This window comes from Phalacrocorax carbo, chromosome 14 (assembly GCF_963921805.1).
Source record: "Phalacrocorax carbo chromosome 14, bPhaCar2.1, whole genome shotgun sequence".
In the NCBI taxonomy this organism is placed as follows: domain Eukaryota; kingdom Metazoa; phylum Chordata; class Aves; order Suliformes; family Phalacrocoracidae; genus Phalacrocorax; species Phalacrocorax carbo.
The window spans coordinates 10,732,492-10,753,878 of record NC_087526.1 but is presented as its reverse complement, the minus strand read 5'-3'; the positions used below and the strand labels follow the sequence as shown (position 1 = coordinate 10,753,878).

General features: G+C 37.5%; 1 protein-coding gene across 11 annotated transcripts in view; it reads right to left on the bottom strand.

Annotated features, from left to right (window-relative positions):
• ZMYND8 (zinc finger MYND-type containing 8) overlaps positions 1–21,215 on the bottom strand; it is an 82,162-nt gene extending 60,947 nt beyond the window's left edge. For 7 of the 11 annotated variants that reach the window (XR_010375231.1, XR_010375232.1, XR_010375233.1 and 4 more), the window contains exons 1-4: positions 21,108–21,214; positions 18,392–18,538; positions 9,466–9,649; positions 9,069–9,184 (exon numbers count right to left, since the gene is read on the bottom strand). Coding sequence is in view for 8 of the 11 variants with exons in the window: in XM_064465680.1 (XP_064321750.1) it covers positions 9,069–9,184; positions 9,466–9,471 (122 nt within the window). In the remaining 3 variants the exon portion in view is untranslated. Of the gene's footprint in view, positions 1–256; positions 477–4,793; positions 4,880–9,068; positions 9,185–9,465; positions 9,650–18,391; positions 18,539–21,107 lie in introns of those variants that run through there. The other 4 variants (XM_064465684.1, XM_064465688.1, XM_064465679.1 and 1 more) reach the window with 3 other exon arrangements.
• Positions 21,216–21,387: the final 172 nt, after the last annotated feature.

Sequence of the window (21,387 nt, the reverse complement as noted above, 5' to 3'; positions counted from 1 at the left end):
GAACACCAGGATCTTGATAAACTCTAAAAACACCATCCTCCTGTGAAGAAGTAGGTATGCCAAGGTTTTGCCAGTCTGCAAAATAAAGCTGTGGCTAATGGCTACTAACCATGTGACCCAAGAAAGCAAATTTAAACAGTTCCAACTTAATAAAGTGCTGTGGTGTGAGTTTTGCACAACAAATCACAGAGAATCACACTCTCAACCCACAACTCATAGGCCTTAGAGAAAAAAAAATGTAAAAAGTAAGGCTTACCTCTGTGGATGCATTGTTAACACAGTGTTATGTCAATACTTATAAAACATGGAGGACAGGCTCTCAGTACTCAGGCAGAAAGGGCTTGGCACTTCAGCTTGATGATCTGTCTTCCTAATAAAAGCTAATCCCGGATTGGCTACTTCGGTAAATCTGAATGTAAAGCTTCAGGGGATTGGCTGAAACACTTCCTGAGCGATTATCTTTGTGCAGCTCTGGCAAGCAGGAGCCATCCTGAGCATAGAGAAGACAGGCTAAGCTAGGCCCGTTTCAGCAAAAGAAACTCGAAAAGAAAGCCCAACTGTGCACTCCTCGTACAAAACACACAGATTTTCAAGCAGAGGGAAGCGATCGCAAACCGCCTGCCTGAACAAATGTGTCTCAACGTGCCATTAATGAAGGCATTTGGGTACTTTAAACCTGAAGGAGGAAGAGTTCACCCAGGTCACAAAAGCTATTCTTTAAAAACAAAAAGCTAAATTCCCTTTGCTGGTGTTCTGCAATGTTTTGCACGGAGAAAGCAAGGCCACGGAAAAAGAGCAAAACATACCGAAAGTGAACATGCACAGTGGGGACTGAAATTAATCACTGAAAATTCTGAGAGAATTCTCCCATTCCAGAATTTAAATATATTAGCACCTACCGTAGCAACCATAAACCAACAGTGTGATTTCTTTAGATACTATGGTAAGCCGAGCCTTAAATAGGACAAACTTCATGTCTCATTTCCACAAAAGCTATTATACAATTGAAATGGCATTATCACAGGGGGTTGCTGCCATTCAGTGCGTGCCCTCCCTCATTCTGAAAACGCTGCAGAGCGTAAGCAAATATACCAGTATCACACCAGATCCTGCATTCTCAAATCCCCCCCGGCCCCCACCTTTCGGCCTGCCCAGGCTGTCTGTTACACAAAAATCTGACTTCCGTATGAGTCGGCTGCAGCTGCAGTTTCCTGTCTATTAACCCTGTAGGACTTGGGACTTTTTAAGGTACAAGTCAGGCCCTGAAAACATGTAGATTTTGCTACGTGGCAAGTTATCTGTCTGCTTTCACAAAAACATTAACAGGGTCTTTCAGGTTTTTCTGCTTTACCCTTTATCTTTTACTAAAGTTCTGCAAATGAACCAAAATGAGAAAACGGCATGCAAGAAACCAGTTTGATCTTGGGCCAATTCCCAAGCATTTGATTCAAAAAATGTGATTCAGTTCTCTTCCTAATGCAGTGAAAGTGGGAGGATTTATCGCTGTGCCAGGAAGGAAGAAAGTCTTAACTCCAGAAAAAGATTTTAAAGGTCAAATCTTTAGAAAGGCCCCAACAAGCTTTTACATTTTAGTTCAAAATTCTGCATCTGTATTAGGTAGTTCAGCATTATCGTTCCAGAATCATCAATAAATTACAATGGAAACCAGAAATGAAAAGGTGATTCTGAAGCATATTGTATATTTTCAAAGGATTATTTATTTTTAAAAAAATTGAGTTGTAGAGGGAGAAGTTTAATACTAAAACAATAATTATTAAATAATGAGCAAAAATAACCAAAGCAAGATAAACAGTCTTCCAATACAGCATGCAAGATCTAGGATTGTGCAAAACCGATTACAGAAAACCCTCTCCCATAAATCAAGGCAGTTGCAAACAGAATATGCACTTCACTCTACATTTACTCGAGTGCTAATGATCTCAGAAGCAATCACCACAAATAAAACTAATGCCCTCCCTTAGCTCCAACCAGCACCTTTCACGATATAACTACTTTACCACACAAACCTCTTTGCTTGAGAGCCGACATGATTCATAACTATGCAACTCAGTAAAATTAATAAACCTACTCTGCATTATCCCATACTGCGTACAGATTATTTCTTGAGATATCATTGTCACAGGAAAGCTGCCAAACCATCCTATCACTGTGCTTACATTTTTTGTGCTCTTGCGTTTTAGGCTGCAACAGCGGATTAACAGTCCAGAGTATAAATTCTCATCTCATAAGTAATTCTGGAGTCCCTGCTGGAAGCACTTTCCCTTTTTAGCTTTGGCAATGTTTTTCAGGGCAGGGAGCAGGAAGGCTCATGGATTACACTGGCAGTTTGTTCTGTTTTAGGAATGTAGCAGAAACTAGAGAGAGTGGTGCTATAAAGGGAATGGAACAGCCCACTACAGCAGCAAGAACACAGTGGAAGTGCATGACATTCAAGTGCATACTTGCATCAGTTTTAACAGTTCAAACCATTCAAGACAGGTTTCTTTTTAAATGCATACCTAAAGGCCTACTCAGAGATATCACACACACACCCCCCACAAGCATCCAAATTTTGATTCCTCCATGCAGTAAATGTGAGGATTGTCAGCCATTAACATTTATGCTCACTGATTGACTGCTCTACTCTAATATTATTCTAATTTAAAAAAAAATCAAAATCCCTATGAAATACAGCAAGAGAAAAAACTAAATACACTGAATTTGTCAATGCTTTGTGCTAAGCAAGATCCAGCTCTGGGAATGCAGAAATGCTGATGGTGACTGGGAATGCTGCCAAACTGACACACTTGGACTTATCAGAAAGAATCAGCATGCAGCAGATAGCAGAAGCCTTAGAAAAGGCCTGAGGTCCTATCCTCTTGATTCAAGGAAAAGGTGGCCCAAATGCAAAAGAAAAATTTACAAACCTCCAGTCACAAGCAAGAACAAAAACCTAGAAAGTATATTAGACAGAATAGAGCATTTGTATTCAGCCACTAGGCTACTCTGCCAAAGTAAACAAAAGATTTCTGTGAGGAATCAGAATAAAACAGCTTGAAATATCTTCCTCTCTATTTTCTTGACCATACACATATTTTGCAAAAGGAAGTACAAGTCTGGTATAACAACACAGGGGTACTTATAGAAAATTCAGAAGATTTTGTCTGTTAAATCACAATGATTGCATGTCCTACTTCAGCTCGACCAATTCTTTCACACAGAAGTGGAGAATTTTTTGGAGGGGGAAGGGAAAGAAAGGTAAAGAAAACAAAGACGACGACAGACAGGGTAAACTAAAAGCTCTGTTAAAGTAGAAGAGAGGGCGGAGAGATTAGATTAGCTAGTATTTGTCCTCTTCAATGCTTTGGAGCTGTTAAGGGAAAACAGGGCTGTGAGGCAGGGAAAAAAAAAGGCTAAAGAGAGAAACCAAAGGAAAAATGGAAAGCACAATTCAGTCAAAAGGAAATTAAAAGACAACAATGTTAGAAGTGCAACCTACTATGCTTAGAGTTCTTTGCAAAGAACTCTGCCCGCCAGGCAGAATCTTCAGAAAGTGCGCACATGAAGCACCACAGTGTGGTAAGGGACTACACCACTTAATATATACCGAAAGCCTCAGAATTAAACGACTACCAGTAAGGAAGAGATTTGTCTGTATGACAGGAACGGGGGTTTTGATATGTACCCCTGTAGGGGGTGAATCATCACTAACAGAGAGGGAACAGTAGGTGATGGACAAAAGACAGAGCTTTAAAAATATCATTTTGAACAGATACACAACAGGGGAACGTCATGTTTTCCAGGGATAATAATAATAAAGCCGCCAAAACCAGGGGAAAGAAGTTGTATTAAGGGCTTGTAGCTTGCTCCTGGATTTCCAAGTCATTGTCTAACCACCCTAACTTCTAGGATAAGAACATGAAACATTGTAATACAGTGTCTTTCCTTTTAAGACTTTTTTTCCACCTTTTCCCCCTTGTCCTGAATCTGCCAAAGTTATCAGTAACTGCTTAAAGACCAGAAGATAAGAGTGACATTTGATACAGAATCCAACAGTAAATGTCTACAAAGGCAGTTCCCAAATTTTTAAAAGTGAGCTGGATGCTAAAATCAGTGAACTGCCTAAGAAGGTCAGATACTTTTGTAAATTATCAGAAACTACTGGAGAATACGTTTATGCCAAGTAGGTAGCTCATTTGCCCATAAGCTTAAAAGGCTTTGCAGCCACATGCATGTGTTTGTTCTTCTGAACAATATCTTCAAATACTTTTGGTTTACATTATTTGTTCTGGATCACAACAGTCTCTCATTGTCTGCGGATTAAAAAGCTGATTTTGTTTGTAATATACACCAAATATCTGGTGCACGATGGAAGTTTCTCTTGATAGTCATTTTTAGTATATGTACATGTGCAACTGCCTCATGTACATTTCCTTCTAAAGGGAATCTCCTTTCATGCTCAATCATCTGCCAAAAATATCTGGGAAGGGGGCGAAAATTGCCCTTGAGCCCTTTCTTTCAGCAGCTGTAGCTTTTTAAGAGAGGTGCTACAGCCTATGTTATCTTAAAGCATAAGCCCATAAGCCCACAAGCCCACATATTTCATCCCTTTCACCCCAGTTTGAATCAGTCTCTCCAAGATACAACAGCTGGGAGCTGGGGTGTCGGCTATCCTATCCTCTATAAAACAAGATTTTCATTATTACATATTTAAATTATATACTGTATATTAAACGCCTAACAGATACAATTTATTTCATATTTCATATGCAGCCAAATACTTTTTCAGTTACCTGGAAAGCAGCTGTGAGACGCATGCAGAGATACTCCATGTCAGACCTAAAGCACATCCACCACGCATTTGAACTGCACCTGTGGAGTGACTGGATTTATTGTGCCTACTCTGTGATAACAAGGCAAGGAGTCCAACTCACTGCACGTGCAAGGTCGGCGGTTATGGGAATGTAGATATGCTGCATGAGAACTAGGCACAAAGTCCTGAAAGAAGTCTCTGTTTTGCAAAGGGATTCTAATGCCCAAGTGTGAGACATCCTGCATATAGCACTTATTCTGACATGAAGGTCCTTCCCAGGAAAACAGAAGAAAGTCATTACTGCTAGGGAAGAATTATTTAGGACCAGGTCTGGATAATGCTAAACGCTAGTCATATTACTATGGTTTCTTTTTCTCTTCTGATTTTTTTACATTCAAGAATCACTTGGTTAACAGTAATGAGGTACATGACTTCTTTTGTTGTTTTGTTTAATTAAAGCTGATTATCTCACAGAAGACTCCACCAGCTAAAGCTCATACCAAGTATGTAAAGTGATGGAATTACAACCATATCTGTTATTACAGTGATTATTCCTCTATCCCAGGCTTATATCTATCACAACCCACTGCAGATTTACACTATATCACTCTCACTTTTAACCTCTTTCCTGCTCCTCGACACACTAAATTTTGCAGTTTGGCTTCAGCTTTAAGGGTCTGCATATTCACACCTTTCTCCTCCCTATCTGCCATTCCAATTGCTATATTAATCTCATTTTTGTGGTTTGCCTCTCACCAGCAAAAAGTCCTTCTTTCTTTTTCTACCACAATGTGCAGTAATCACTTTCACAAAGGCTTAACCCAGTTTCACCAACTTTTTTTTAAGGTGTTATTTTTGGTGTTGGTTGTTTTGTTTTGGTTTTGTTTTAATTAGACATACTGGCTTAAGCATCTCACCATTCCTTCCAGCCACAGCACTCAGCTCAGTCACACTTGTAGCAGAACTGTCTGTATGATTACACTGAGAACAGAATCAGTGAATCAAATATTTACTGTGTTAACTTTAACCCAGGAAAGGCACCAATTCACAATAATTCACAATGCTGGTGCCATAACAACTGTAGTGGCATGATTGAGAGAGCAGGAGTGAGCAGCTTGAGACAATTTAAACAATCACTACCACTAAAAAATTTTTGTGAAACTACGTGATCAAGCACTGCATCCATATTTTCAACGCATTTGTACTATTAACTATGTTTTCTTCATGCCCAAATGACACTGTAGATCTGTCCTTGTCTCTTCAACCTTATGAAAAGGCAGGAAGAAAGAAAGCCTTTGAAATATAATCATGTCTCTGAAAAGAAGCAACACGTTTTCCAGCTGTGGCTTTGTCTTCTGAAGCCAGGTGAAAGACACGCTCATAATTAGCACCCATTTCACTCACATTAACTACCATCTGCATAAACTGTTGAATTCATTTCAGCACCTTTACAGATTATTATTTTTCATGCACTGATGGACTTACAGACAATGTTTACTGAGCCTTCCTTATCAGGTGACAGAAATGAGGACACTCTTGAGCTAATGCCACTGTAATGTTGTTTCTGAAAGGGAGGCTTACTGTAAAGAAATCTATACCCATATCAAAAAACAAAATTCTGAAAGGGCAGAAGAAGTCATGCTGTATTTAGTCTACTTGCCAATAACATAATAAAATCCAAGTGTGTGTTAATTAGGTACACAAATAAGTCTTAACTATGTGACCAGTCTGCAGAGTTTAGGGGATGCAAAAGAGAAGTTGTATGCAACATTTCAACCACATAAGGAGCAACAGAATAAAAGTATAGGGGAAATAAATGTATTTCTGTGTTTAAGCTACTATACGTCCAAAAAGAACTCAAGCACAAATGTCCATTTACCCTTTTATAAAGCATTATTCTGACTTCTTGTATAATAGTCTTGCTTAATCCTGGCTTTGAAAGATATGTTGGAATATAACATTCCAGGCAGTACAATGCCAACTGAAAACAAGTTGTGATGTTACTGTGCATTTCAGAGTGTCAGTAATTCAGGAAATACCGAGGTATTTCGCAGAGGAGGAAAAGAATTCTGCAAATATTTCTTAAGCAACTCTATGCAACATCCATTCACTGGTGGAGGATAAAATTAGTATTGTGACCCTTGTTTTACTGTCTTTCTCTCCATCTCTCAGCTTTATTTCTTCTAAAATCACTCAGATGCCAGTCCTGCAATTTGCACATTTTTAATCTCTCCTGTGCATCCAGACAACTGCTTGTTCTTTCAAGGGATGTGAGAATGTTTTGGGAAAACAACCAGTCCTGGATATTAGCACTGTGCAAATATTTTATCACTGTGCAAATATTTTATCACAGCAGAAAAACACGATTCAGAAAAAAAAAAAAAGATTTGCTAGTTGTTACTATTCTGATTTACAGTGCATTTTTCATCGTTATATGATGGCAGAAAAATACTTAAAATACAAAAGGAAAAACTAGACCAACAATTCTAACTTTAGGACACAAATCAAAATAATTTTCATGACCTAAATAAAGCCTGGCAAAAGAGATGCTTGCAACTCACCCCACCAAAATAATCTAAAGTGGATACAGATTATCAACTCCTTGACATTGTTGTAGGCTCATGCTTGTGAACCTGATGTAAAGATAAGGACTAATTCACAAATATTAAGAATATGCTTTCTAAACTGGAAATTTATCAAACCTGAGATACTATCTGCACATATATTTCGGGTCCAGATCCCAAATAAGGCCTAAGAATTTAATTAAACAAGATGGCTAAGTTTTATATAAGACTTTATTGCCACTGAAATAGGTACCATTATTACCAATCTCATTCCCAGCCACATATTCCCACTTCTTCCATCTCACTGGATTTATTATTTGTAGACCCCTGCAGTCAACCAGTCCAGTTTGCTCAAACAGCAAAAAAACTAGTTGCGTTGGTGGGTTAGACTCTGCAGCCAGGAACAGCAGAGAGGGAGGGAGGGAAGGAGATGACCCCTTTCAACAGCTAGGGGCAGTTAGATCAGTTCAAACTGTACCTCCCACTTTTCCTCAAAGTTACTGCTACAAAAAGAAAATTACATACAAATATTAGCCAGTTTTCTGGATTTTTTGTGCTTTGACTTCTCAGTGTTACTCACTGATCTACAGTGTTTCGGGTAAGATTAGTTCTTTGCATTCCTGTGAGCAAAATGACCTTACAGCACTACTTGGCCTGTTCTTTCTTTCGCTGTGCGAGTCCATGTTAAAACCAAAACAAAACCATGAAACACAAAACCCACAGTGTATTTGCAGCAAACACTTGGGTTTACTTACTTGTGTATGCATTGGTTTAGGAAAACTTAGATCTTGATGGATGGATAGCATAGAATACCACCAGCAATTCATATGGCATTCAAAAATTGATATTGACATTTTTTCTGACAACCCAGAAACGAACAAAGGGACTGTATGACAAACAAATGCTACGCTCTTTTTTAAAAGCTGATCAGCAAGGCTGCATAAGGCAGGGGTATCAGCAGAAAACTTGAAACACAGCTAGCTGTCTGTATAATTTAAAAGATAAAAACCTCATCCTATGCAACTCATGTATAATAATTAAAAATTCTCTTTAACATTGCTTCTATTTGCAAAGATTTGTAAAGCAAATGCTGTTACAGGCAATTTCTTACCTTGAAAGGTAAGGTTGTCATTCCCGCTTGTTCTTATGATTTATTTTTTTTAATTAAAGAAGTCATCTACATACATTTTACATTATTTTCTTCTTCACATTATAATATGATGAAAGTTGACATAATTGTCCAACATTTAAATATTTCTATTTTGTATAGTTTTTATAAGCACTTGAAAACAATGTAAATTACTTACAGGAAAAACATGTTCTAGTGTAGAACAGCCAGGTTTGTCCTGTAATAAATTTCAAACCTGCAAACTGTTCTGTATTTGTTGTCAAAGGACAGTTTCTAGGATTGGAGCCCTAGACTAAACAACTCTGTAACTTTATATATGGTGTATCTGAACTATTCTACACCTACTTTTGCATGTAATCTATTGAAATGGGATCCTGATCTTGATCTGGATGGTTCTATAGGATAGATATTTAAAAAGAAACTTCTTTTAACATTCATAATAAGGCCTTTTTTTCCCCAGACGTTTAGTACAGAATAAAGAAATTACCTATTTCTACTCAGTCGGATACATTCCAATAAAATAATCCCATTACATCAAATGACCAAAAGCTGTTTTCCTTACCGTTTGTGTGGAAAGGATGGTAAAATTTTCAGAGATCTGGCGGGTTTTTCCTTATCTAGTTCGCCAACTTTGGTGGAAGTGTAGCATCCCCTAGCGTTCATTTCCACGTTATTACACTGGGAAAAAAAAATGCGGGCAAATAATCGCTCATATCTAGAAAACGCTATTCAGCACAGTTTTAGCATAATATTCAATATTCATTTTCACGTCGAGATTTTAGCAGAGACACTTCACTGATCTGCCTGATAACCATAAAAAAAATCCAAGGGTAAAGTTTTCCTCAAGGGATACATCTACTACTGTAGCAGCATGAAGAGAAGCAATCAAAGAGCGTGTTTAAACTCATATATGGGTTAGTGTCAACACCAAGACTATGGATGAGCGATCCTGTACTGACCTGCATGGCTCATATCAGCAGTCACAATTCTGGGCCTCCAGAAGAACCCTAGTAAGCAGTGTTCAATGCTTTCTTAGTGAGGTAACCATGGAACAGTCTGTCCTGTGCTTTGATGGAGAAGAGCTCTCATACCTCTCATTATCTTCCTCTAGCCACATCAAACACGTCATGTGTAAATTTAATTCTAGGAAGACAAACAAGCAAATGCAAAGCATTTGAAATCATTGCTAAGTCTCAGTCCAGACATGTTTTTTGCCATAAAAGTTACAGTTAAATATCTAGTACTATGTAAACAAATCTTTGTAAACATGGATAAAAACACAAAGGCTAGAAGCAAACCAGTTCTTGTACGGTGCAGCAGCACAGAAAATACTGAGGCAACTGGGGCAACCACCACCAGGGGACACTCACATAACCCCAAGAAATATACATTCAGAAGAGCTCGACATACCCCTGACAACAATTTCTGGAGAAAAGGAAGGCATATGGGCCCTCAGAACATACCTCTAATTTCTTCAAAGTTCTGTCAACACTGGATGACATTCACAATTAGTAGTCTTGCACAAAGCACATGTGATCTTTTCAGCTTTGATATGTCAGATTTAAATTTAGTTTTGCTATAAAGCTAACCAACCATCAGGCAGATGTCTTTGAGCTTTTGAATCTACATTTTTATTTACGTTAGAAGTAAGCAGTTGCAACCAGAATGTAATTCATTCTGAACTGAATATATTCCCATATATCTTAGAAAATGGAAAAGAAATTTTTTCATTCAAGTAGTATGACAATCACACTATTATAGTTCTACAACTTAATCAAGAAAGGACATCATAGCTTAGTTCAGAATATCTGTGTTCTCTGCAGTAACCCAACAGACTTAGAGATCTAATTTACTTAAAAATTCCTTGCACAGTGTGCCTTGAGCTTAGAGGCAGGTTCATTTCCAGTGACAAATGCTTTTTTCTTACCTCTGGCTGGTTTTCTTGGTATCTTTTAAAGATTTTTTTTTTCCTGATGGTGGGAGGAAGCCACCTCACCCTGATAACATTGAACATATGAACAAAATATAAAATTCATCCTCCTCTGGATGGCATGACGACACTGTTTTACCAGCTAAACTGATAGAAAAGACCTGTACTACAAACAGTTTTAATCAACTTTTCCAAGAAGAAAGATATAGTGCTTTAGAAATAAATCTCTCCACCTGTCAGCAGCATGAGAGCTGTTCAGCTTTGCAATTAAAAAGCCAAAGGAATTTTAGTCCTGCTCCCCCCAAAAGCTTCCTATGCCAACAGAATAATTCAGACAACTAGAGAGACTTCTAGAAATATTGTAGGTGCTCCAGAATGTCCCATGTGGCCTCTAGCTTCTACTCCCCAAGGCCAAGAGTCTCTTACAAGTCCTGTGTCATATGCATCAGCCCCATGAAGACATCTCAGCTCCCAGAACGCGCTTAAAATTACACTAGATCCCTCTATTTAGGAAGCTAAATCCCACTCTTTGGAAAAATCTTAGACAATATGACATAGTTGGAGTTAATAGCTTCCTGGAACATCAAAGAATTAAGTTTTTCACTCACTTCGGAGAGATGCTGTGCTTTTATCACACAAGCTATACAGAACAGTCAGAATTAATATATCCAGGCAGACAGACAAGAATTTACAGAATTCATTACTAGCTCACCTGGCTTGAACTACTACAGCTGGTTTGTGAAGTTCTATGCAATGCTACTTCTTACAGAAAGATGTCTTTATTGATGCCTCATTAATCTCATTGGTAAAATATTTATGTGGTTACCATGTAACAGGAAAGAACAATATTTTTCATAACAGTCTAACCTTATGAACCTAAGTAAAGGAAGAAAGATAGATAAAGCAGATGTGGAACAGTTCTCCATGACTAAAACACTTATAAAATTCCTTACAAAATTCTAACATATATACAGTGGGAGCCATGATGAACACATCTTGTATCATATTCCGCTAATTAATACTTTTAAGCTATACACATCATTATTTCACAGAAGCATAAAGTCATTTAGCAGTACATACAATAATTTCTCCTCCTCTTACCTCAAGCATGCACCTTACATTATTTCAGCCACTAAAATACTATAGGCTACATGTTTCACTGTTTTGTACATGCACACGATCAGGAAACATTTCTTCCCAACATTAATACCTCACTGGCTGTTTGACAGAGTAAGCAATTAAGCTGGGAGAAGATAATTTGATAACAGATTTTGTGGGAAAAAGAAAGTAACAGAAAAGAAATACAGTTAACTTTACACTGTTCAGTCTTGCTCTCTGATACTGTTACAGTGGCAAGAGATCTGGTTTTGGACATTAAAGTGAAGAACATAGACTCTTTAGGTGTTTTTCCATATTTGCTTTTGTGGGTTTAGGTTATACAAGTTATAAGAACACTAATTCTCTATAGTTTCTACTTATTAATTCTCAATTTTTCTTTACTGCTTAATTGGTGTAATCATTGCATAGAAAAGAGATTATGCTATTATTTATGAAGAATAAGAACAGATGCTTATACAGAATATATTATTGGTCATCAACTGTGACAGAATATTCCCTGCTTTAGGATAAAAACTAACGGGGGGGGAAGTAACAAAAAAAAAGTTCATGAAGGAAATCTATCAGAGTTTCTGTGCACCTGGCACTTAGCTATTATTGTCTGCGCTGCCCAGGCTTGATTGGCAAATTGCATATGTGTGATCTCAGCCTCATAGTTTGCAATAGTCTCACATAAACTTTCAAATTGTAATATGAATAGAAGTAAATAATGACAATAAATCTGGGATAAAAAAATTTCTCCTTTCAATTCCCTTCTAAAGTTTGTATTTTACTGCATTTTTAGGAGTAATAAAGGTTGACAGTGGATTAAATTTTTTTAATTATTTTTTAATCCCATTTTAGGAGATTTGCTGCTAAGTGATTGCACATCTAAGCAATACCAGTGCAAGATGTTGACACACTAGTCCAGAGACAGCGAATTTCCAAGAAAGCATCATATATATTTATGAATATTGACTTAGGTAGAACAATCTTTAGAATGCTAAAAAAAATGGGAGTTTATCCATCCACATAAAAGATTAGAAACATCAGATTAAAAGAAAACAAAACAAAGGGTTTCTTTCCAGTTTCAACTGTTTCTGGTCATTAGTTTTTCCTTGACAGACTACTTAAAATATTAATGCATGAATGAAATATTACTCTTTGCGTTGCAGGGTCATCTATTTAAATGTCACTTTAATAGCTTATTACATAAAACCCTAGGGTGAAATCCAGGCTCCATTATCTCTAGTGAGCCCGGAGTTTCACCCAGCACATTAATCTGTTTTTTCAATGTATGGAAATTATAGTCATTCAAGGACAATAAAATCTTTTCCAGGCAGATTAAAAATTATTAATGTATCTAAGCCCCTCTTGTGTCTATTGAGTAAGTTGTGAACAATAACAGTTAAAAGAAATGGGGGTGGAAATATTGAAGGGAACTGGAAGAGTTTTCCAATTGCAGTCTCAGTCTGTTTTCTTGTATTACTGTTACTACTTTGCAACTATCAATACTTTGTTTTTTATGCAAAACACTGTATAAAAGCATTAATCTGCCCATTTAATAAATGGTAAAAACATAGAAGGAAGAATAAATTACTTTCCCCCCTGTGAATGAAAAGGTAAATTCAGTATTATGGTTTGAGTGATAAGCTTGGAAAATGAAAGAAGGGAACATTGGGGTGAAAAAAAACGTGGGCATTCCATCTTCCTTTTGAGTGTAAAATTCTGAAAGCCTCTGGAAATTGTCTGGTATTTCTTTAGCTGACTTCTGTTTTCATGATTCCTTGGTGGTAGGAAAAAGGCCTTAAAACACAAGCCTTTTTAGTCCTTAGTTAAACTACATGGTACCTCCAAGCCAAAATAAAAAAGTTAGACAATATAAGTTATTAGAAGTTAATAGGCTTGAGAGAGATCTGGGATAGAACCAGGACTTCAGTTTCAAGGTCTGTTCTGTAACAAGCAATGTACGTTGCTTCTGCATAGTGCTATTAACACTGGAGCATACAGGCATGCACTCTGTAGGCACAAAAATAATATTGCACCAAGATGGGACAAGGGCTTCTTTGGAAATAAAGCTAAGAGTAGGGAGCGCAGCACTCATTCTAGAAACCCTGTCTGCCAGCGTGGCTGTGATTTGTGACAACATAGCTTCATCAAACCAGGTTGGATGGTGCTTATTTGTGATACACAGATGTTGCTGCCAAAGTTTCAATTTAGATCTTAATACAAAGCAACACATGGGGTTTTGTTCTGTTAAAAGCCGGGCAGGCTTTCATAGCCTCCAGTCTGGCAAAGGTAAACAGAGATAGCTGCTAATAAATGGTCATGGCTCATTGTTCTTGTTATAGTAGAGTTATAAAGGCCTGGCTGAACATCATTGCTGGCTTACTTTCTTTTATTGTGTAGACCGGATTGCACTGGAGCTTTCAAACAAGCAACCTGGTCTAACCTCATAACTTGATCATGCTTTGAGTAGGAGGTTGGCCTAGAGACCTCCTGAGGCCCATTTCAGCCTGAATGTTTCTGTGATGTGCACAGTAGTATGTTTTTCTCTACTAATGCAGTCTAAAACTTTCTTAAAGTTCAGGTAAAGTAAGCCTGGTGTTTTTTTCTAGCTGTGAAGTAAAAGAATAGTTCTAACCTGTGCTTTCATTCCTATTTACATTTTGGTGGCACTTTTGAGCTACTCAGAAATAACATGATACAATAAAGAATTCATGTTATCTGGGCGGTGAAACATGTAGTGGAAAAAAGTTATTCACCAACTAATACCAATTATTGAATCATCATTATGACCTCTGGCTGTTCAGATTGCCAAATGGCAATCTCCATATATCCTATTGGTAATTATTCCAGGCTCTCAGCCTGCCTCTAGTACAGATGTATATACTGCATTTGAAGATATTGTGCTTATTCTTCTGTTATAGCCAGTCATTTAAAAAATGGGAAAATAAGTAAAAAGTGCAACTTTTTGTTTGTTTTACTGCTATATGATTAACCCATCAGGGAGGAAAAGCAAATGGTTATTACAAGGATAGACTCATACCAATGATAATAAATACTTTTACAAGGTACAATGCAAATGTGAAGTGTTTTCTGGAAATGTTTTACGATTTTTTTAGCTTAATTTTTCCCTAAAATAGTTTTGTTTGAAATGAAATCTGCCTCAGACATGGCCAAAAACGTAAGAGCCTGAAAACCTAAGTCACCAATTAATTATCATTATCCAAGCTGTAGAAAAAGCTTTCTAAAAGCAGGTGTTACTTGGACAACATAACATTAAATGGAAGTGTTTACATTTTCTAGTTTCTAGAATGTAATTTCTGAGATAACACTTTCTAATATAATAGTTTTAATCAGCTGGTGATCTTGGAAGCTGTTCTTTGAAGAACTGCATATCCAGAGACACAAACTCCATTCCAAAAGAGAAATATACAATAGAAACAACACATAAATGCATAAAGGTGTATGTGGAAATAGGTGATTATATTGTATATATCAGTGGATTAAATTATTACCATTTAAACAAGGTAAATATAAATGTTGTAAACCAAGGCAGGTTTAATGCCAAGTGGATATATATGAAATGCACTAAACATGAAAACAGGGCTTTACAACCAATATAAACTAATGTACAGGTTTGGGGGATTTTCTAATGTATATTAAATGTATTCAGACAAAAATTTGACAGTATCTGGAGAACCTGCTTACTACATTAAATAGCAAAATCCTTTCAATCTCTCCATTTTTGTTCAACTACATGGACCTCTAAAATACCTTAGAAAGAACAGCCCACCTAATACCAACAAATAGAGGCTTTCGGCATAACTATGAAAAATATAAGCATTTAGCCATCAAAAGCATCTTAATGCCATGCTACAATAGTAAAATAACATTTGATAGGATTTATAAATAGCAAATTCTAACTCAAAGCCTTTACTGAAACACCAATAAGAATGGGGTTTTTCTTGTGATCTGAAAGCTCATTCCAACCCTACCTCTTTTTAACTGTACAGTCAATACAGCACTAGAAAATAAACTGGAAAATAATTTTGTATTAAAACCATAATCTGGGTCTTCTAAATAACCATTCCCCAAAACAATCATTCTACTTCTAATTCACTACCCCTCCTTCCCTTCTAGAAAACATTTCACACCATGACAAAAAAAATTAACCACATTTGATTTTCTAAATATAGTCTTACAAACTAATTTGTAATCACTTTGTCACCTAATAGTCACCCTTCGAAACAAAGAAGCGATACTAGACTGCAACCAGATTTTCGGCCTGAAAGGAGGAACAAGTCCCAGAATGAAACAAAAGGTTTCATAAAACCATAGCGATGCAGGAGCTTGTATTCAATGTGTGATCTCTTAAGAATGCACTACTGCTTTAATGTATGCAGCAGTTGTTCCACCTGCTCTGCAAGTAGACTATTTATTTGCTTAATAGATTCTAAATAAAAACTGCAATCAGTCACCACAGAAATTTCACATCATTACATAACAGCCAGAAACTGATTACCAGATGCAGGCATTGAACTGGATTTCTACTTTTCTGTTTCACAAAACAGCAAGATAGCTTTTTTCTTACACGTTGCCTAAAACCTAGTACCTGTTCCTTTCCTGCCTTTCTTAAGTCTCTATAAATATCATTCAGTTATGTATTATGACAAAATTACTTCAGCTGCTGCTTCATTATAAATTTTTTTTTGATGCATGATTCCCATTGAGAATTTTAATTATAGGGCAGGGGCACAAATCCATACTTGCTTCACTTCCCCTGTTCCAAATATATGACCTACCCTGTAAGTTCTTAACACAGTTTTCTTTTTTTTCAGAGATAGTAGAATGTCAAGAAATAGGCAGATTGCTCTCAAACTGTAGCACAGAATCCTAAGAATTCACTATTGTACATTTGATGCTACAAAGGTTATGTTCTTTTTGCACAGTTCCAATTTTGTAAAACTTTTTTATGCAAAGACTAAATTCCAAGTTTTAATTCCTACAAAACAGAAGCCTGTTTTGCACGGGTTTATGAAGAGGAAAGAGAAGCATGAAATACCATACAGAAACCTATTAATCATTCATCTAGAGTCTTGTCTGCAAAAATGACTGGACCATATACTTTAGAGGAAAGCCTAAAACTATTACGTGGTATGAAAAATTATAGTGTACCAGAAAAATTCCCTCCTTAGCTCTGATAGAGCTTAGATCTATCTAGCTGTGATCCAATAATTCCTTTATTCCCAAATGGACAATGATTAAAAGGCTCTTGTAATTTTAATCTCAGTTACTATTGTTTAACTAGAAGTTGTTGTTGGGGAGTGCTGTTTTGTTTGTTTGTTTACATATTTTGTTGCTATTGGATCTTATTTTGCTTGTCACTACATGCCAGTTGTTTAATCTGTTGTGTTTAAGTTTTGCTTTCAGGTAAATAATAAGTGAAAATATCTGATATATGTATCTTGCACTTTGTTTTACTTCATATCTGTCATTATCCTTCTCAGATTATGCCCCATAAACTGGAATTCCATTAGCTTTAGGAAGATTCTGCACAGGCAAAATCTTAGCATAAAGAGAATATTTTGCAAACATACATTGGAAATCCTGATCTTTTTGTACTTTGTCTTGTAAGACCTGTATCTTAAGAACAGATAGACAGCAAGACAGGCTCAAACACCTCATTCCCTTACTCTCAAGTATTCCTGGGCCCAAAAATAATCAAGGAATATCACCCTTTAGATTAGGTTTAGATTGGATATTAGGAAAAATGTCTTTACTGGAAGAGTGGTCAGGCATTGGAACAGGCTGCCCAGAGAGGTGGTGGAGTCACCATCCCTGGAGGTGTTCAAAAGGCATGTAGATGTGGCACTTCAGGGCATGGTTTAGAAGGCCATGGTGGTGTTGGGTTGGTTGTTGGACTTGATGATCCTAGAGGTCTTTTCCAACCTTAACAATTCTGTGATCCTCACTTTGGTCATACCCGGATGATACTTCATTTTTGCCATATGACTGTGGCTGAAGACTGCAGAGAGAAATCACCTATAGATTCTAACCTGTATGTCAGGCACAATGCAAAACAAGAACCTCCAGCAATTCAGGATTTACCTACAAGTTTACCTGACACTCCATCATTCCAAAAGCCATTTTCTGCCATCTGACTTTTATAATGCTTTACTGTATAGGAAGGGGACCGGCAGGAGGGTGACTGAGATGTTGTGTAAGGAGACAGAACTGAGGTGGAAAGACTGGTGCAAGGAACCAGGCTCTGAATGTGAAAGAGCCCCACTGTCAGGTAGTGCATGGTAAGGAAGCAGAGGCACTGAGTCCCTAGGGGACAGCAGGTTTGGGCAGTGAGCACTTGTGTTGAAAAGCCTGTGGGTCCAAGGCTTTAGGTATGTGATGAGGAACCCAGTGTTTGGAGGGGGTAAAGGCACAGAAATAAACAGATTAAATAAAACTATTGACCTGATATAAACCTAATTATCTTTATGTTAAGGAGAACATATATTGATGAGATGCATGTCCCTCTTCTGTCTTTTCCAGCTTATCCTTTCCCAAGTAATCTCCCCTCCCTCATTCCAAGGTCCCAAAAGAACACAATGAATGCATTTTGATGCCATTGCACTGCTTATGGGGTATCATTCTTCCCCACAGTGAATCTATCTTGTCTACTTGATCCTAAATTCTGTTAGATAGCCTCTATGCTATTCTGTGTTTATACAATGTCCAATAATATAATAAATAAACAAATTAAAAATCTCAGTCTTGGATGGTCTTTTAACACAAAAAAGGAAACCATATAGCCAATTTGAATATATTTGCCTTGTGATTTTGAAACTGGGTTTACTTACCCCGTGACAATTACTGGATCTTTTTTCTTCTCTGAGTTTACTCAAACTCTGAATTAGCTCATCTTGTTTAACTGAAGCACAAAATAAAGGATTTGTTCTTAGCTACCTCCATGTAGTCAAGCAGACTTCTGGGTGATTTCTACAACTCTGCAAAATACATTAATTTCATTTTGCTTTCTAGATAGTAGAACAACAAATCAACAAAAGTAGCAGGCTAAGTATTAAACCCAATACAGCTGTTTTCAACCTAGGTGGCTGGTGGGACATAACTTTCTAATTTTTTGTTTAATTCTTTGACTGAATACTTGATAATGATAATCCAACAGCAAGGCTGAAATCTTTTCTTAACTGGAGGCTATGGTTTTTTACTTCATTTACCTTTTTTTACCAGAAAAAGCAACTATGAAAATAAGAATAGCTATGTTTGCTAAGTTGGTTGTTTTGAGGGATAAGACAACAGAAATGATACAGTGGGCAGTATGTGAAATGGGCTCACATGTAACACAGAAACTGTGGAATCGAAGAGATTAAAAAGCCCTTGGGACTTTAAACCTGGGACTTGGAGCTTAAATAACAGAGTCAACCTTAAATAACATAGATACAGAATTATAAACCAAGCAAGAAAGTAGGCGGCAAGAAAAATAAGTAGATTGTCCTTATGTAAGTCCATCCAGTTATCTGTTTCCAGAGATTAGATAATCTAAATTCTGAAGAGACACATAAGAAAACTAAGTAAGTATAAGTAATAGAAGTATGGGGTTTCGCTGGTCTCTTTTTACACACATGAACACTGCTTTAAGAAATAGTTTACTTACCTTCCGAAGACAGAGTTCAGCACACTAGAGATTTGTCAAGAAATTATATTGTACACATAGTAAGTAAAAGGGGACGCTTCACTATCATAACATGATGCTGTCATCAACTGCCAGAGGAGGAAAAACAGAACCAGTCCCCAGGGTTCTAAAGAGTAAAATTGTGGTCTGCAACATCACACATTTTTTTTCCTTGCCTCTTACACACAATGTTTTACTGCAAAAAATGGTTCAAGCCTTTTGTCAATTGAAATAATCAGTTTATACAACTGTGATCTCTTGAGCATACAAGCATGTGTCTATACTAAAAATTTAGGCCAGTATATATAGAAGTCATCACTGGATATCTCTTGAACCATGCTCTTGAACACTAGATTAATATTACTATAAATTATCATATTTGATTATCTCATTGTATGTCATGGTCTAAATCTTCCAGTCTTATAGCTAGCAAATCTGCCTCAAGATTCATTTTGCTAAGATCATGTAATTTCTAGATTAATTATTAATCTTAAATTTGAGTAATGTATTAAATCTTACCTTGTCCTAAAGAAAGCATGCATCTATGTATGTGAGTAGCAAATCACAGAAGTGGTAACTCCTAAATTGCTTTACTTTTGTTTGAAAATAAAAACTCAATGTTACTTATTTGGAACTCAAGCAAGTATAAGAACTGAAATTTATGCTGAAAGTAAAATTATCTACAAAGCTAAAAATGTAGAAGTTATACAAATATAGAAAAATTCTTAAAGCCCTACATTAGGGATCTTCTCAGATATTCTCAGCCAATAAAAATCTAAACTAGCTTGCTTACTCTGATATGGTACAAAAAGAATGGTATAAATTGTACATGAATAGTATATTCTGGGTGACAAAATGATATGCAGGTTCCTGTTTCTTGGTTTCTATTCCTGTTCAGCATTCCTTGCCCCTTTCTCTAACACGTCCCAGGAAGAAACAAAACTTTCAAATCACAGTTAATTCTCAGTCAGGATTTTTTTTGTAGCTTTAAAAAAAGAGAAACAGCAATTATGCTAAACAATTAGGAACTCCTTTCAATGTTATTGTTTCTTTTTCATAAAAAAAAAATCAACCATTATTTGTAAACAACTTGCTACAAGTATTTTATTTTTGATTCCTCTTTTCAGCTGAAAAAAAGAACATGCACAGCAGTTGCTTCCCAAATGAATGTCCCAGATAGCACCTGTGCTCTGTAGCAATTCTTAATTTAAAATGTAAAATACAGTTTCTGAATACATTAGCCTGAAACTCAAAATAAGGGTGGGAAAAGGAGTACGAGCATAGCCAAACTCAGCAACTAAGCAGAACATTTAACAAAAAGAAAACAAAAAGAAAATTCAGGCATACTAAAAAATAGTATCAGTGAGCATGAAATATTTATAATCAAGAGGTAGCAAAACTGCCTTACAGCTGAACTGCATTTTACATCCTACGTGGCAACTGGATCCAGTGGATCCTCTCTTCACTGCAATCAACCTGCCTGCCAGGTGGAACCTAGTTTTATTTTCTCTCTTCCAACGTTGTCCTCTGGGATGCCATGCCACCCTCTGGCCTTCACCCTTTCCTTCAGTGACATTTCTTGGATAAATGGCTTTCCCCCTCAATTCCAGCTAGAGCCAGCAGATAGCCAAACACCCACATTTTTAGGACTTCGAGGCACTCTGAATCCCCTTTCTCTCTACTTTGGAGGAGGGGGAGAGAAGAAGGGAGTTTCTCAATAGCTTTTCCAATTTTGCCTAGCCGTAGGTGAGGCAGCGTGGCTCAGCTCTGGCGGGGGATGAGGAGGAGCCGCTCCCCACCACCGGGGCGGGCCGCAGTCCTGGGACTCGTGAGGACAGCGGACCGACCATCGTGCCCCGTCGGCTTGGCAAGAACAGAGCTACCTGGCCGCTCGTGGAGCTGCGGCCGGCACGGCCTCCGCAGAGGCCGGGCCGGATCAGACGGGGCCAGAGGAACCCGCTCCGCTGAGCCTCGGCCGGCGGGAACCACCTCACCACCCAGCCCGCCTCCGGCGCGAACTAAACCCCGCCCGCCAGGGGCCGCGGCGGCCTTCTGAGTAAGCCCTGCCCACCCACACACAGGATTGGCAGGCGTCCGTGTCACTCATACTCGCTCTTCCAGACCGGCTAACGATTAGTTGTCAGGACTGTCACTCATAAGCGC